The sequence below is a fragment of the Scomber japonicus genome, chromosome 22, assembly GCF_027409825.1.
Source record: "Scomber japonicus isolate fScoJap1 chromosome 22, fScoJap1.pri, whole genome shotgun sequence".
In the NCBI taxonomy this organism is placed as follows: Eukaryota; Metazoa; Chordata; class Actinopteri; order Scombriformes; family Scombridae; genus Scomber; species Scomber japonicus.
Genome location: NC_070599.1, coordinates 27046004 through 27063146, shown reverse-complemented (window position 1 = coordinate 27063146; position 17143 = coordinate 27046004). Strand labels below are relative to the sequence as shown.

Below are 17143 nucleotides of genomic sequence, written 5' to 3'. Positions count from 1 at the left end.
TGTTTTAATTTGGGAGGAAAGATTAGAGCATCCTCTATGCTTTGGGCGATTCCTGTGCGTCTTTGCCTGATAGAAATCTGGTCTAAAACCTTCTAAACTAAAATATGTGTTGTTGTCAGGAGGAAAACAAAGATTTGTTCCACTCAACAACAGCAATTAAATGATTGTAACTGATGCAGTTTTTAAGAGAAGTGTCATTTCCAATGCTTGAAGTGTATCACACATTTGTGATATTTCGATATTGTGAGTTCGCACTTTGTTAGAGCTTCAAATTCAACACTGAAGTTGGCCGGATTGTCAAGTGAAAAGTCTTTTTTCTGTCAGATTATCTTACACCTCCTCCTACAAAGTGCACTTGTTTTTACAGCTGTTAATGTAAGCTGTGTTTCACAAATGTGCGTCCAAATCAGGGCCCATATTTATCAAACCTTAGAATTTTTTCTTTAACAATTACACTTAAGACTGTTCATAAGAGCCAACAAGAGTTAAAAAAAAGTGATTGACCCAATGCATACTCAGAACAGGAATAGCCAATCAGAGACAGGGATTTATCCTACATATGTCATATTATTAGGAGAGGAGATTCTTAATATCTCCTGCAGCAATTTGCAAGTGAAATTAACTAAACCCTAATCCACTAGTATATTCCGAGCTCTGTTTCTGTCTTCTGGAAGCATCTCTTGAATTTGAGAGTATTTTTTTATTCAGAATTTTGTGAATAGTGCTTTTATCTCTCACTTAGGCCCAACATTTTACTCTTAGCATTTTGAAAAACATGGGCCTTGATGTCGGAGCATGTTGGAAAAGATACCAGAGGGAGTAAAGTTTGACCCTTACCCAATGAGAAGCAGAGTGTGCAGTGACATCATCAGATTGTAAAGGCAGATGATTGGTGGAAACAGAACTCTTCAAAACGGGAATCTTAAAATATTGTCTTTACTGAGGATAAAGACACAAGAGCTTGAGGCAATATCATCTTGGAGGAAAGTGATGCTTTCAGGTACCTGTGTAACTATGAGAACAGGTCACCTGACGATTGTTTCAGTCACATATATCATTATCTCAACTTTCTCAGACGGGAAAATGTTGAGTCTGGTTGAATGATCCTTAAACCCTGTGTCCATGCTGCATTACAACAAGGATTTCATGTACCCATTTGTTGCAAAGGATGATGGGTACAGCTTTTCTGACAGTGGTATCCATACAGATACCCATGATGGACAAACCTTTGTTGGACTCAAGACATCATTGGGACAAGAGCATATGGCTGCCCTGGTCAGGATGTGACTAGCATTAAATGGCAGCAACAGAGCGGACAGTTTCATTTCAAACTTGATTGACAGCTGGATGTTTTCTGGACTTCCAGGAGTCACGGTATTCAGTTTGGAAACCAACATGCATAAGATTGGATTCATACATTGAAGGATACAAACATGATCCGGTCTTTTTTTTTTTAAGCCTTTGTGGTTAAATTCACAGAAATACTAATCTGGTTTGGAGCCCATCTGGACAGAGCTCAAACAGATTTACTGATGACGTCTGTGAGTCGTCTCAGACACGAGGTCAGAAACCAGACCTTGTTCGATTGAGGCCAAATTTGAGCCTGAGGACCGAGAATGAAGCATTTCTAGAGGCTGAAGGACCTCCTCAAGAAAGCTCAAGGGTGACACCGAGCCGTCGATGTTGTGGTTGATGTTGTGGTTGATGGTGTTTTTTGTTTATCTGAACTAATAAGGTTATATATCTCCATGGTTACAGAGTGCCATTTCTACTTGACAACTGTTACTACTTAGCATTAGATAGAGCTGTTCTCGCTCTGTGTGGGTGTGGACTTTCGACCAGAATGACTGGAGAAATGTCTGAAAATCTGTCTGTAGCTCAGGTTCCCAAAGGCTCTGCAGCTCTCAGATCAGCCTTGTGGAGGGAAAAGCAAACAGTTTTGATTGAGCTTCTGACATTTCACTGAAGATTTTATCCACATTTCTTCACAGCACCAGGAGAGTGTTGACATTGTCTGAAGGAGTCATGGAGTTGTCATTGGGGTTGCTTTACCACCAAACCAGTAAAACCACATCAATAATGGGTAAATCATATCTACAGATTCACCAACACCAATATCAGTATCATTGGAAATTAGGTGTTAGGTTGAGGGAGGTTAGTGTCTGTTCAGCTCAGTGGATCCAGTAAGGCACCAGCACTGCCAGAGGTTGGGGGTTCAATTTCCACTGGATGTCCCTGACAGTAAAGATGTCAACACTCCTGGTGCTGTGAGGCGTTTTGGGGGTAAAATCTTCAACCAAATGACCAATAGTAGCCCAGACGACCTCCTGGCTGATTTTAGGGCTAGATTCACTTTTGGGAACTCTGTCTTTATCTCTTTTTCTTTGTTTGTTTTTGTTTGGTTTGGGTTTTTGTTGTTTTGTTGTTTTGTTTTTTTGAACAGGTCTAGTTTTTCCTCAAATGTTGGTGGATCAAAATATTCAAAAAGTATCCTCACTGATAAACTGACTGGATTCATATCAACAGGTCAGAGGTTTGGTTTTAACCCAAAATTGACTGCAGTACATGATAATTCAGAAGCTATATCTTACTGTCCAAATAAAGTTTAAGGTACTTCTTTGGGAACTTTCAAGTAGCATCAACTACTCAAACTGGTGTCTGTCGTCCTCTTCAGACATAAATCTGGACTGGACTAACTAACATTTAAAGGAACTGATTCTCCCTTAAATTAAATACATTTTTATTTTCTGCTCACCCCAATATCTGCTGCCCGTTAGTGAACAGTTGGAAGGGTCTTTACTGTAGAAAATAGTGATTTAGTCACAAAAGTCAGCGACTGAGAATAAAACTGGTCAAAATCTAGATTTCTGGGATTTTTCTGCCAAGTCACCCTCACAACAGATTTGAAGAGAAATGTGAATATTGACAGATTGAAGAGAGCTCATTATCAAGACGAGCAACAGCATTTCACTTGTTTGTCATGTGGAAAGAACTGCATGATGACTTCTGGTCACGGTTGCCAGTGGTGCATCACACTGCAGGTATCTAGGCTATAAATGGAAATCCATCATTAGATCTGCTGCAGCTGCTGCTTGAAGAGATTTGATGGACGTTTTTTGCTTTTTATTGCTGTAAAAGAAGAGCTGGACCTCGGGGGTGAACTGTATTAAGTTCAGTTATTAAACATAAAGCTGTGATGATGAGTAGACAATAAACTGTATTTTAATTTTTGGGTGAGTCCTTCACTCAGAAAAACCACTAGGCGAAGCAAAATTGCAGCCAAATCCTGATCCCACGGGCAACCAATAATCACTTCAGAGCCCTAACTCGTCTTTTAATTCATTAATTAATCTTCCTGCTCTGTAAAACCAGCACTGACCCTCAGACATGAACCCAGTCAAACTTTGGCCTCAACAAGATTTATTTTTAAAATTTAGTTTTTCTTTGATGAACTTTCATTTGTTCCATGAGGAGATTGGAAGCAGCTCCACCTGTGATGTTTGACAAAATGATTTAATTTACTAAAAACGTCCGTCTGTTCCTTCTACTGTAGGAGCCCCTCCCTCTGTCTAAAGAATGTTTTTCTCTTCTTCTCTTCTCTTCTGTCCTTCCTGTTTTTGCATGAGGTTTCTGTCGGAGGGCGAGTGGAAGGAAGCAGAGAAGAGATCGGTCTTTAAACTCCCGTAATATTATGATGATTACGATGCTAATTATTAGTATTACTGAATTAATAGTGAGTGTGTACGTGTGGATGTGTGTGTGACCTAACTAAACCAGCCTGTTCTAAAAGTGTGTGACGATATACTGAATAAAACCGTCAAATCTGCCACCTGTGTGTCCGTTCATACAGCAGAACCACCATCATCCATCAGGAGCTAAAACAACACAAAACACCAATACTGTACTGAAGATCATTTATTGATTAATATCTACTAGTTATAAAGTCAATTACACACTTATTAGAGTCTTAGAAACATGTGACTACCTTAAATCATTAAAGCTCAGTTTAATATTGTAGAATAACAACTCACAGATTACATCCTATTCTATGTTCATTGAAGGTTTTCTCTCCTAGCTTTTAGCTTTGCTGTCAATCTGTCTCCCGTCTTTTATTTCGACCCTCTTTCCCACCCCGACCTCGGCGAGACGACGACCTTATAAGGTAAAGGCTGTAAGACCACACCCAGCCGCCCCTGCAGGTTGGGCGGGGGAGCACCGTCCGGCAGCCTGAAGCTCATTCGCTGGAGCAGAGAGGACAGGAAGAGGAACAGCTCCAGTCTGGCCAATGATTCACCAACGCAGACCCGAGGCCCCGCACCGAACGGCAGGAAGCAGGAGGGTGTTACGCGCTGACCCTGGTCGTCAAGGAAACGATCTGGAGAGACAGGAAAACAGGTGCTCATTTGAAAATCAGAATCAGGAACAAGTTTATTGACGAATAGTTTTGCACATAGGAGGAACTCCCCCTGGTGTTGGGGTGAATAACAGTCCAAATATACAATATATATGTGTGTGTATTTGTGTGTGTTACCTGGGTTGAACAGGTCCGGTTTGTCCCAGTGTTTGGGGTCGTGATGAATCGACCACATGTTGACCAAAACACGAGTCCCACGACTGACTGAGTGACCTCCAACACTACAGCAGAGAGAAAGAAGACGTTTAATTTAGTCAATTTAGTCCATTACTCAGATCCAAAGTACCAAACAAACGTCAAAAGACTAAAAGGTTGGAAACCACTGGTTTCATCTTTAACAATGTGTTGTATTTTAAAAGCTTGTTATATTTTCCATTGTGTCAAATCTGCATCTGAAAAGTAACTAAAGCTGTTCAATAAATGTAGTGGAGTAGAAAGTACATCACATGGAAATACTACAGTAAAGTACTAGTACCTCTAACTGTACTACAGTAAAGAACTAGTACCTCAAACTGTACTACAGTAAAGTACTAGTACCTCCAACTGTACTACAGTAAAGTACTAGCACCTCTAACTGTACTACAGTAAAGTACTAGTACCTCAAACTGTACTACAGTAAAGTACTAGCACCTCTAACTGTACTACAGTAAAGTACTAGTACCTCAAACTGTACTACAGTAAAGTACTAGTACCTCAAACTGTACTACAGTAAAGTACTAGTACCTCTAACTGTACTGCAGTAAAGTACAAGTACCTCAAAGTTATACTTATAGTACTTGAGTAAATGTACTTAGTAACTTTGACACTATCCAGTATATAATGTGTATCTGTGTGTGTATATGAAGGTCTATATATGTGATTATATATATACTGTATGTTCACATGTGTAATATAGTTGTGTATGACAGTATGAAGGTGTATGAAGGTGTAGGTGTACCTGCTGTCAGTCATGGCGGTGTGGGGGATCAGGACTGGGCTGACCGGTCGGATCCTCATGCCCTCATTGATGACACAGTCCAGGTACGGCAGCCGGCTGCGGTCTGACATGCACACTGCTCGATCGCCACCCACCTGCTCGTCCAGCTCCCTCTGCACGCGCTCCTGGACCTGGAGAGGAGCCGGGGGGGGGGGGGGGGGCATTGAGTGACCACCACATTCAGACAGTGATCATTTATAATCATCAAGACCTACAGAAGCATGTTGCATCCAGTAAAGAAGTTTGATATAGTTTTCTTCTAAGTCTGAAATCTGCTTCTTGTAATTGATGAAACTACCTCAGATCTCACCTCAAGGGGTCGGTACACTTCATCTAAAGTCAAACATCTGAAACTTCCCATTTGTAACTTTCCAAAAGCAGTAATCTTTAGATGTGTTTGACCAACAGAAAATCATAACTGTAAATATATAAGTGGTAGCAGTAGTTTATAAATAACTGACATAAATGTTTAATATTGACATATTACTGTAATTTTAGATGATTAAGTGTGAAAAATGGTTTATGTGTATTTGTGTTTACGAGCTTTGTTAACAGGGACAACAAAGTATTTAGAATTGAATTGATATAAATTTGGAAGAATGACATTTTGTGGAGGAAGTATTTTGAATTTACTTACTTGAACTTAATTATATATAAACAAATACAGTTTTTATAGTCACTTTAAAATCACCAAATGTGGCTGAAGTAGCAAAATGAATATTAATATGAATAATAATTATTATTATTGTCGGTATCAGTATTGGCGGCGTGTTGACCTCTGGGTGGTGCAGCAGGAAGGCCAGGATCCACAGCAGCGTGGTGGACGTCGTCTCCACTCCGGCTCCAAAAGCCTCAGCTGCTGTCATCAAGACGTGGTCGTCTGTGATCCCCTCGTCCTCCGACCCCGAAGACCTTTGACCCCGTCCACTGCCCGTCTGACCCTTGAGCAGAGCATCCAGAAGGTCACGGGGGTCACCGTCACTCAGCGAGGCCTGGATACGAGTCAGAGAGGTGGACGCAAACTTTAACAAGTTCATCTCAATAATAAAGTCGAGTCAATATCTTGTTCAACAATTGAACCCAGTTTTAAAAATGAAACCTGGTTCTGTATGTGTGACGTGTTCAGAGACTGACCTGCGAGTCTAACACATGTACTACCTGTAATCACCACCAGGGGGGGCTGATGTCTTTCTCCACTTGGACACTTATATCTATGACTAACTCTGTTTACGGAACGGATAAAGAAAACTTCCGGGATTGTACATTTGCATTTGTGTGCAATTATTCAGAATTCATTTTTTAAAAACATTTGAATTCATTCACACAGCACAAAATCAATGTACACAAATAAATGTAAATAATTTAAAAAGTCTGCCCAGATCTTTGGTCCAGAGTGAGATATCCTGTCAGAAAACATGCTGTGAGTATTCAACATCTCCAGAGGCTGAATCCTGATTATTTTGTTGACCCTGTTGACTCTTCCTTTACAGTTTAACTTCCACTTCTGGTAATTATCAAAGAAACAGCTGAATCATCAGGATGTTGTTAGTTGTGTGTAACACTGTCAGATTGTGGTTGTTGGGGAAGATGGCGCCATCTACTGGTACGTCACATGTTTCTTTATCACTCAGTTCATGTTTCAAAGCCTCGTGTGTGTTTACTTCACCTTGTGTTCCTCCAGTTTGCAAGTCAGCAGTCGGTCTCTAACGGTGATACACTCCTTCAGCTTACTGAGAGACTTGTTAGGAAAGACCTGAAGGACAGAGACACACTGTTAGTATCTGAGTCTTTAAATGACCGTGTGGGTTCAAGAACGTCTGTCTTTGGGAGGACAAGTTTGTGTTTTACAACTTGAGAGTGAGGACATTTCTGAAAGATAAGGACATTCATGAACTGTGGGAGCATTTTTATAAAATGATAATATTTTTGGAAAGCAAAGACTTTTTGCAGAGGAAAAAAACTGGGTACATTCTTATGAAGTAAGGACATTTCTAAAACATTGGGGACATTTCTGAATTCTGGAAACATTTTTTTACAGAATTTTACAAAAAAATTGAGGAAATTTCAGAAAAGAACATTTTTGAAAAGCAAAACTGGGGACATTTTTACAAGATGAGGACATTCTGAAAACTAGGGGCATTTTTGGAAATAAAGATTTTTTTATTATTTTTTGTAAAAATGGATGACATGTTTATAAAGTGAGGATATTTCTGATTTCAGAAAATTGGAGGTGACATTTTTTTTTTTAAATTTCATAAAATTTGGTATTGTTAGAATTTTGTTTCTGAAAATTTAAAACTGGGATCCTCTTTAATAAAATGAGGATATTTAAGGAAATTGGGAAAATTTCTGAATTGTGGGAACATTTTTAATGAAGTGAAAATGAGAAAACGTTAGAAAAATAAATTATTAAAAAGAAAACAAAGATATTTTAGAAATTAGGGACCTTTTTTTTAAGAGATGTTTTATGGAATAAAAACATTTTATGAAAGTCTGTTTTTTTAATGGACGACAAAGTAAGGATATTTCTCATTTCAGTGAGTGAGGACATTTTTGAAAGTAAAGACACTTTATTTTGTTGCTTGTCCTCATCTCTTTAAATGGCTGTTTCAGGTTTATTTAAAGGGTTAAGTGTTAAATTAAGTTGTACCTTCAGCCAGGGGTAAATGTCCACCAGTCCTCCTCTGGCGATCGTCTCTACGATGCCATCGTTGTATCGGATGACTTCCTGCAGCTCAGCGTCACCGTGCTGATACGTAGCGCTGAACACCAGCATGCACACCACGTTGGTGACGGCTCTGGTCACTGCAGGACACGGGTCAAAACCACGTCCCCCACAGGACAACAGCTCAGCACACAGACTGTCCACCGAGGACAGAACTGAGAGGACATATTTAGAAAAAGTGTTATTATGTAAAATCACTGAAGTCATGGCATCAATCTCCATAAAAGATTTAAATTTTGATGTTTGACAAACAGTATGGAAGGAGACAACAAAACACTGTGAAATAATAAATGATATAGATCGAAGATAACTTAGTGAGAGTTGCTCACACAAATGTAAATGAGACATTTGTCTACCTCTAAAGACCCTAACCCACCCATCACCTTTTAATGAGGTTGTGTCCAGAGGGTAACCTTAGATTTACTGAACTCTCCAAGCCAAAATATCTCGATCGCCACCTGGTGGCTGGCTGCAGTATAGGTAATGTCCCGCCCCCTCCACATTAACCAATGGGAAATATAACCAAACATCAAAGTACAAGTAAAGTACATCTTATCCCAGGTTTCTGTCGGTGCTTTTAGTTTTTATTGAGTTATTTGTTGCTGTCCATCAGGTTAGTGGCGCAGCTGATGGACTCTGGCTCCAAATAACCTCACACAACCAAAATGTCAGCTCCGAGATAGAAGATATTTTGTCTTCAGTTCACTTTTTTTCATAATGATAGGAATAAGAGGAGACTCAATGATTCAGTCAGTGACTAAGTCAAAGAGACAGACTGAGACTTACATTAAAATCACACTGTCCCTGCAGGTCGGCATTATTCATTGTCAGCTGACAGACTACCGTTACTTTTAACAGTTTTACCGGACTTTCGCCGGTAATGTCACGTGCTCATCGGTAGGGCGGCGTTTTCAAATGGAGCGAACACAACCGGAAACTACCGGGAAATAAATCAGATAAACAAAGCGGGAGTATTAACGCTTATTAACGATTATTAACGTCTTTTCCAAGATTAACTTGTCATTAAAAGTTGGAGCTAGTCGGCAAAAGAAGACCCATCAACCCACCAGAGATAAAAGGCTTCAACCTTCATAAATGTGATCACTAGAAGGTAAGTTTTTAATGTAATGGCCGCCGAGCCAGCTGCTGCTGTGTGTTACTGTTAATGTGGTGAAAACTGTCATTGATGTGTTCATGTGGATAATGTTGGCTGTTTGTGTGGTTGAGCTGCTGTCATCCACCTTTATTCTGCTGAAGTGAACACAGTTTGTGATTATTTGAAAACATAAGGTGCCGTTTTGTTTGTTAGATTAATGGAAGAAGTTGACTTATTATGTTAGTTTGAGAGCTATAATGTTCACAGGTAACTTCTGCTGCTCAAAGTTGGGCTGTTTGATTTGTTTTTTCCTGATGAGAAGTCAGAAGTCAGAGTTGCTATTAAACATAATGTTTCTCACAGTGGTGCAGGGAGGCTCAAAGAAACAGTCCCATAAACATGCCAAGCTCTGTGATTTAGCTGTTAGCTAGCTGCTTGGTAATATTTAGAGTTCACAAGGTTACTAAAAAGTAAATATGTTGAAGTAGCTGATTTGCTGACAGCCAAGAGATGGATTTACTGGTTACTACAGATAATTACAATATTACGAGGAGGTACCAGTGTTGGTTGTCCTGTTTGATGAAGGAACAGCAGAGATCCTAAGAAGAGGCTTTCTTCTTTAACAGGAAACTGAGTTATATGTATGTATATATGTATGTGTTATATGTAGAGATAGAGAGATAAAGAATAGATAAATGGATGGATGGATGGATGGAGCAGGTGTACCGATGTCCTGCAGTCGGCTCGTTCCTTCTCCAAACAGAGTGAAGGAGTTGTGGACGAGGCGGCGATGTGACTTCCAGAGAGGAGAGTAGTCTGAGAAGGCGATGTCTTTACCTCCTCTGGTCAGCAGGTCGGTCGTCACCTGAGGACGAACCAACCAGATGTTTCACGTTATTTATATCTACTGTCTGATTCATTTAAAACTCATTTGATGTCAGTGCCAATAAGATATTTAATGAGTTTTGGTTCTGAAGCTCCTCTCTAGGGTCACAAAAACACATGGCTCTTATTTTCAGGTGAACTATGAGTATACCCACACATATTATTCATCATTATATCCACATTACTGATGATTATTATCAAAACTCACCAATAGTCATCCCTGCCATCCTGATATCCAGGTAGTTGGTCAGAAATATGGTGATATTTGATTTTGTCTGTATTGCCCAGCTCTATATTCTATAAGATTATCAGTTGCTTTATCTTTATCTTCATTTTTTTACTCCCTAATATCGGCATTAACCCAAAGGACCAGTATCAGTTGGGCCCTAATCAAGTCTTATTATTTACAAAGAGTCTTAATATTTCTTAGTATTTCTCACCATGCTCGGCCGTCCAGCGAAGTCTTTCCCTCTCTGCAGCAGGACCTCTCGGGCGTGTTGATGGCTGTTGATGACCAACGTGTAGTGAGGACCGAGGTAGAGAGCGAACAGAGACCCGTACCTGACAAACACATCAACACGTCAACTAATACACTCATATTCACCTCACAGTCATCTGATCAGCATCCAGGTGCAAAGAGTTCAACTTCTTATTCAAAGATTATCAGCAGCAACCAAAACTTGAACAACTTAATCCTAACACACATCGACACCATCGTCTGCTCGGTTCAGGATCAGGATCAGGATCAGGAGTTTTTGAGAGTCTTGTGTTTCTCACCTGCGAGCCAGCTGGGTGAAGAGGAGGTGCGGAGGGACGCCTCCTCCCAGCCAGGGGAGGCTGCCCAGGACGGGGAGCCGAGGCAGGCAGGGGATGGAGCCCTGAGCCGGGGGGTCGGTGCCAGGAAGGGAACGACGCGTGACCATGAGCAATACGAAGACCACGATGAAGATGATGATGAGGATGAGGAGGATTGACGGGGGGAGGGAGAAAGGAAAGATGAAGCTGAACATGGCTGCGATGAAGAGACACTGAAGACACTGAAGTCCTGGCTTTTAATCTCTAACACACACAGAGGCCTTGGAGAGGGTCACGAGTGTGTGTGTTGTTGTTGTTACTCGTGAGTGTGTGTGTGTGTGTGTGTGTGTGTTTATCTTGGTCAACCAACCTTGGCGTTATCAGCCTGTATGTCACCGGTTGCCGTGGAAACCTTAAAGACAACATCGGTCTGGTCCAACTTTAACTCTTCAGCTTCAGCAACGCTCCATCTGTCAGAGAACAGCACTGAATAATAATACAGTTTTATTACTACATGTAATTATATACAATATTGAAGTACTTGTACTCTACTGTAGTACAGTTAGAGGTACTACTACTTTACTGCAGTACAGTTTGAGGTACTTGTACTCTACTGTAGTACAGTTAGAGGTACTAGTACTTTACTTTAGTACAGTTTGAGGTACTAGTACTTTACTGTAGTACAGTTTGAGGTAGTAGTACTTTACTGTAGTACAGTTAGAGGTACATAGTTTAATGTAGTACAGTTTGAGGTACTAGTACTTTACTGTAGTACAGTTAGAGGTACTAGTACTTTACTGTAGTACAGTTTGAGGTAGTAGTACTTTACTGTAGTACAGTTAGAGGTACTAGTACTTTACTGTAGTACAGTTAGAGGTACATAGTTTAATGTAGTACAGTTTGAGGTACTAGTACTTTACTGTAGTACAGTTTGAGGTACTAGTACTTTACTGTAGTACAGTTTGAGGTAGTAGTACTTTACTGTAGTACAGTTTGAGGTACTTGTACTTTACTGTAGTACAGTTAGAGGTACATAGTTTAATGTAGTACAGTTTGAGGTACTAGTACTTTACTGTAGTACAGTTAGAGGTACTAGTACTTTACTGTAGTACAGTTTGAGGTACTAGTACTTTACTGTAGTACAGTTTGAGGTAGTAGTACTTTACTGTAGTACAGTTAGAGGTACTAGTACTTTACTGTAGTACAGTTTGAGGTAGTAGTACTTTACTGTAGTACAGTTAGAGGTACTAGTACTTTACTGTAGTATTTCCATGTGAGGTACTTTCTACTCCACTACATGTATTGAACAGCTTTAGTTACTTTTCAGATGCAGATTTGACACAATGGAAAATACAACAAGCTTTTAAAATACAACACATTGTTAAAGATGAAACCAGTCAGCAGTGTGTAGTCGGCTCACATTTCAGATGTCTATGAGTTGTTAACAGCTCCACCAAATACTGATTCTTCCCTCTAAACTTCTCACATGCTTTCATTTCAATAAATCACCTACAGCTATTCTTGTATTCAGCTTTTAGTAATACACACAGTTGTTCTCTTTTCTTTCCTCCCATTGATGATGTTTTCGTCTGGTTTGATTTTTGAAGCCTTTCTGGTTGGTCGGCTCATTGAAAGACACTTCGACCCTCACTTCCCTTTTTGTTTGGGGGACTTTATCTGGGCTGAAGGAACCATTGTTGAACTTTATTTTAGTTTAAGTTAATATTTGAACCTCTTGGACTGGCGGTTCTTCAGTCCTACAGAACATAGTTCAGATTAGGGCTTAACAGTTTTAAAAAGACAATTGCAATTATTTAGACTCATTACAATTGCAATATTAGAAGGAATGATCATTTTAACACCATTATTCTCATTTTCATTGAGAAAAAAAAACATATTAAAATGATCATGGTGTGGTTTTTGGTGGTATCTGTACCAAACAAAGTCTGTAGAATATGATATATAGGAAGAGGTCATCTAAAATGGTATTTTGGCACATTTCTCCTTTTAAACAAATATTGCACCTCAAATGGTTCAGCCCTGCCTTAAATGTTTTACTTTACTTACTATTGCTGAACTTTATTGGGGGCTCAAATCTAAAATAGCTGGTTCTTCTATGTAGATTTTTATCCTTTTTTTTCAACGGTCTGACAATATTTTAGGGGTTAGTACTTTAAATACCTTTTACATGAAGCTCATCATCCCTGACGGTCTCATTTATTTATCTGGGAGGTATTTATCATTTATTTATATATAAAGTGTGAATCAGTGACCGCAGATGATAGAAACTAAAGGATGGAGAGCTTCTGACGCCACAGCGCTCTCATGGCGTCCCTGTAGCTGTATTAGAGAGCGGTGTTGTTGGTGCTTGTAACAGGTGGAGGGAACAGAAGGTGGCACAGCGCCATGGCAACAGCCTCTCTTACCTCGCCCCCACATATTCACTCCCATCATCCTGGCTTCTCCATGAAAGACGGAGAGAGGAGGTTTCTCGTCGTCATTCATCAACTGATGGCACAAATTACAACCTGCTCCTCTGATTGATCTCATGTTGCTGTGATTGATCCGAGCCCGACTGGTCTGACACTATTTTTGTCAGTTTGACCGCAAATAAACACGTCATCGCCGCCTTAATGATGATGATGTGAGATGATCGTAATGAGAAACCAGGACGAAAACAACAAAGATGCAACAGCAAAGTGAGATGTTTAAAAGCTGCAGTTCTTCAGTCGACCACTTGAGGGCGCTTCGAAGAAACTCAAAGAAACCTGCAAATTCTCAATGAGCCATAAAAATGTTCTTTAAAATATTTTGAGCTCGAAAGGATGAAAATGTGGGTCATTCCCTCATTATGGTTCAGACTGAAGCATCCCAACAACTGACGTTTCCTGTAGCACCACCATGATGTTAACTACTATACAGTAGCTTTGAGTGAAATGTGTCTTATGGATAGATTACTGTGAAATTTGGTTCAGACATTTTTATTCCCCAGAGGATAAATTATAATAACTTTGGTTTACTTATAGGTTTTAAATTTGAATTTTGAACGTTTAATTGAAGCTTATTTGGTGCTCCAGTTGTTTTGTTTCTTGAAAATCTATAATAATAATAATCCTCTAAATCTTCCTCTTTTAAATTTAGAAAAACTAGATTTTTAATAAAATTAATAAACCTGCCTTTTAAAATAAACAGAGCTCCCTGCTGTTGAGTCAAACTGATGATGAATTTCACTTATATATAAAAAAAAAAAAAAACAGCAATAAAACAAAATAAATGACACAAAAATTCAAAGACTGTACTCCTGATTGCATTTTACATAACGCCTGGCCTGAATCTCCTCTCGTCTCCATGGCGACAATATCACAGCAGCTGAACGTTGTATGTATGCATTAATGAATGTCAGATGTGAGGCATTAATATGTGATAATCTGCCTCAGTTCAGTTCAAAGGCTTTGACATGAGGAACATACATTTATATCAACGAAGCCAATGTGAAATAAAATCCAGAAATGTGCATCATGTAGGTAAAGACTTAAAGAAATGCACAAAAATATAAGATTACAACACTGTAGTCAAATATATAAATAATAGGTCAAATTATTTAAGATTACAAACAAGAATTGTGATTTTGCTGTTTAAAAAAAATATGTATATAATGCTAAATATACATATAACAATTTAAAATATATACTTTTTAAACTGCAGTTTTACAATGTGAAATATTTACTTAGTTTTTCATTCTAGTAGAGTTCAGTTATTCAGTTTTAGCAGCTCTTTGAAACACACTGTAAAAAAAGAAAAGAATAAAGAGCCACAGTCGTCTTGCGTTAAAACTGTGAAAATCTGCGTTAGTGCTAAATTAAGTAGCTAACATCGCTAATAGTTATCAAAGCACTGACGTACAAGAATATGTACAAAATTAACTGAAAAGTGAAGTAACGATAAAGTGGGGGTGAAGGGGGTTTATGGGGACTAACTCGCTTTTGGAGCCTCAAGTGGTCATTTAAGGAACTGCAGTTTTTGGAACTTTAGTTTAGGAATGAGTCACTAAAACTCAACAACTGAATAATCGTTTGCAGGACCAACTTCGACCTTTTGTGATGTTTTCTTTATTTTATTTTTTAATTGAAAGACTTTTATCAAGAGTTGAGCTGTGTAGTCTAGTATTCAGGTTCATTAACAGCTGTTTTCAGCCACTAGGAGGAACTCTAAGCTTCTTGTGTTGAAGTAGAACCTGAAACACAGAGTGAACTTTTACTACTTTGACTCGGTAGTACTTAGCCTGCTAGCTAGCTGACTAGGTAGTAAGTTAGCCTGCTAGCTAGCTGACTAGGTAGTAAGTTAGCCTGCTAGCTAGCTGACTAGGTAGTAAGTTAGCCTGCTAGCTAGCTGACGCTAATCACCAAACTAGTACGTCTAACATGATGGTAAAGGAAATGATCAGCGTTGTTTGACGGGGAGAAAATAATCAGCTGTTATATTTTTAGAGGTCTGTCTTTTCTTTTAATTAATGTGTTTCTGTAAAGAAATGAAGGCTGATAATCATTTAAATTAATACAAGTTAAAGCTTGTCTCATGTAAACCCTTTCTTGAGCTTTGGCTTCATTTTTCAGTCCCAGATGTTTAACGCTTGGTTGCGACACTTAACCTTAAATGGAGCAAAGGATGTGAGGAAGACGTTTATTGTAACTGTTAAAGCTGAGACATTCGAGTTTGAAATGTTACAAGAAAAAACAAAGTGATGCTTCAAATGAGAAGGAGTGGAAGAGAGGATGATGATGAGGAAGTTCTTCTGAGTCATCTGAGTAAGAAATAGTGGAGGAGTGGTTGTTCTGTCTTACAAAGACTTTCTATCACAGGCTTTTATTGTAGAGGAGGTGATGAATGGTGGACTGGTGGTAGTTAAAGCTCTATCTCAGAGTCTGAAAGAGTACATTTTTAAATGAAATTGGCACCATTTAAAATGATTGGTCCTCTGTAGAAATGTTGCTTTTATGAGAAGGTTTTATTTGTACAGAAAATGATGTCATGCTGCTTTAAAACGTACAATGACTCAGTTAGTAAAACAAGTCCCTGGTTGACGTATGTGGTTACACAGCAAGGTTAGTATGATTTATGTGGCTAGACTGGATCCATGTTTCTTTTCTTATGGGTGATACTTTTATAGACAGTTTTATATTCTTTTGGAAAGACTTCAGATCCAGAAAATTAGAATTTCCATCTTTAACACAACAGTGGGGATTAGGCATGGGATGGTAACCGTGTTCAAGGTATACCGCGATTTGCAAAAGCCACGATAACCGAAACCGCCAAATTTTCTGTCATACCGTTCCTGAGGTATGAGCTGTTTGTTGTCTGGTCAAAGACAGGAAGTGCTGGTCAAAGACAGGAAGTGCTGGTCAGAAACCCCTCAGGTGGTGCAGCTGCAGCGTAGAGTATCACGACCCCTCACACTGTCATTACAGATTCAGGTTAAATTAACATGTCTGTCTTTATTTTTCTTCCTTTTAGGAATATTTTAGATCTGTAATCACAATACCACCATACCATGAAACCCTGATATATTTGCTTATGGTTATCAAACCGCCAGAATCTCATACCGGTCCATAACTAGTGGAGATTATGGAAAAGTTGAAATTGCACCAACAATACACGCTCAGTATCACTTGTAATATTATTGGATGTATGAATGATTCAGAGATGGAAACAGTGGAAATTCAAAGTTCAATACAGTCCACAGGAAAACGAGGACAAAAAGAGATCCTCACGTCGAAGTTTTTCTTCAATTTAGAAAAAGACAAATGGGCCGAGCCGGTGGATCCATGCCCTGCGCTCTGAAACAGGACAGATGCTGACTCAGCTTATTGATGTACAACAGAGCGCTGGGAGTATCTACAGTCAGCTGTATGAATATGAGGAAGATGACGTGTTGTTTGACTCTTTCTCTCTCTCTAAAGTCTCGGAGGAAGCTGATTTGAAAACAGAAGGTCAAAAAGAACTTTGTCCAGCACGGTAGACGAGCCCCAGATTAACAAACTTCTGGTGGACATTTTTAAGACTTTGTGGGCAGAGCTTTGTGACAACATTTTCAATCTCATCAATCAATCAATCTTTATTTATAAAGTGCCAAATCACAACAAAGTCATCTCAAGGCTCTTTCCACATAGAGCAGGTTCTAAACCGAACTCTTCAGGTTTTAACTTTAAAGAGACCCAACATTCCCACATGAGCAGCACTTGGTGACAGTGGAGA

The 17143-nt window shown here is 39.2% G+C and overlaps 1 protein-coding gene across 1 annotated transcript; it reads right to left on the bottom strand.

The window, feature by feature from the left end:
• Positions 1–4109: 4109 nt before the first annotated feature.
• LOC128384087 (steroid 17-alpha-hydroxylase/17,20 lyase) lies at positions 4110–11106 on the bottom strand. Its single transcript, XM_053343665.1, has 9 exons — positions 10874–11106; positions 10537–10657; positions 9938–10076; positions 8041–8270; positions 7057–7143; positions 6167–6382; positions 5352–5521; positions 4532–4635; positions 4110–4375 (listed from the first exon to the last, which is right to left on the bottom strand). The coding sequence occupies exons 1-9, from the start codon at positions 11104–11106 to the stop codon at positions 4110–4112; spliced, it is 1566 nt and encodes a 521-aa protein (XP_053199640.1).
• Positions 11107–17143: the final 6037 nt, after the last annotated feature.

Coding starts and splice junctions, on each gene's coding strand:
- LOC128384087 (XM_053343665.1), bottom strand. CDS start 11,106: ATGTTCAGCTTCATCTTTCCTTTCTCCCTCCCCCCGTCAATCCTCCTC. Junction 10,077..10,536: donor TCGCTGGACGGCCGAGCATG/GTGAGAAATACT, acceptor GTTCGTCCTCAG/GTGACGACCGACCTGCTGAC. Junction 8,271..9,937: donor GAGCCGACTGCAGGACATCG/GTACACCTGCTC, acceptor ATGTCCTCTCAG/TTCTGTCCTCGGTGGACAGT.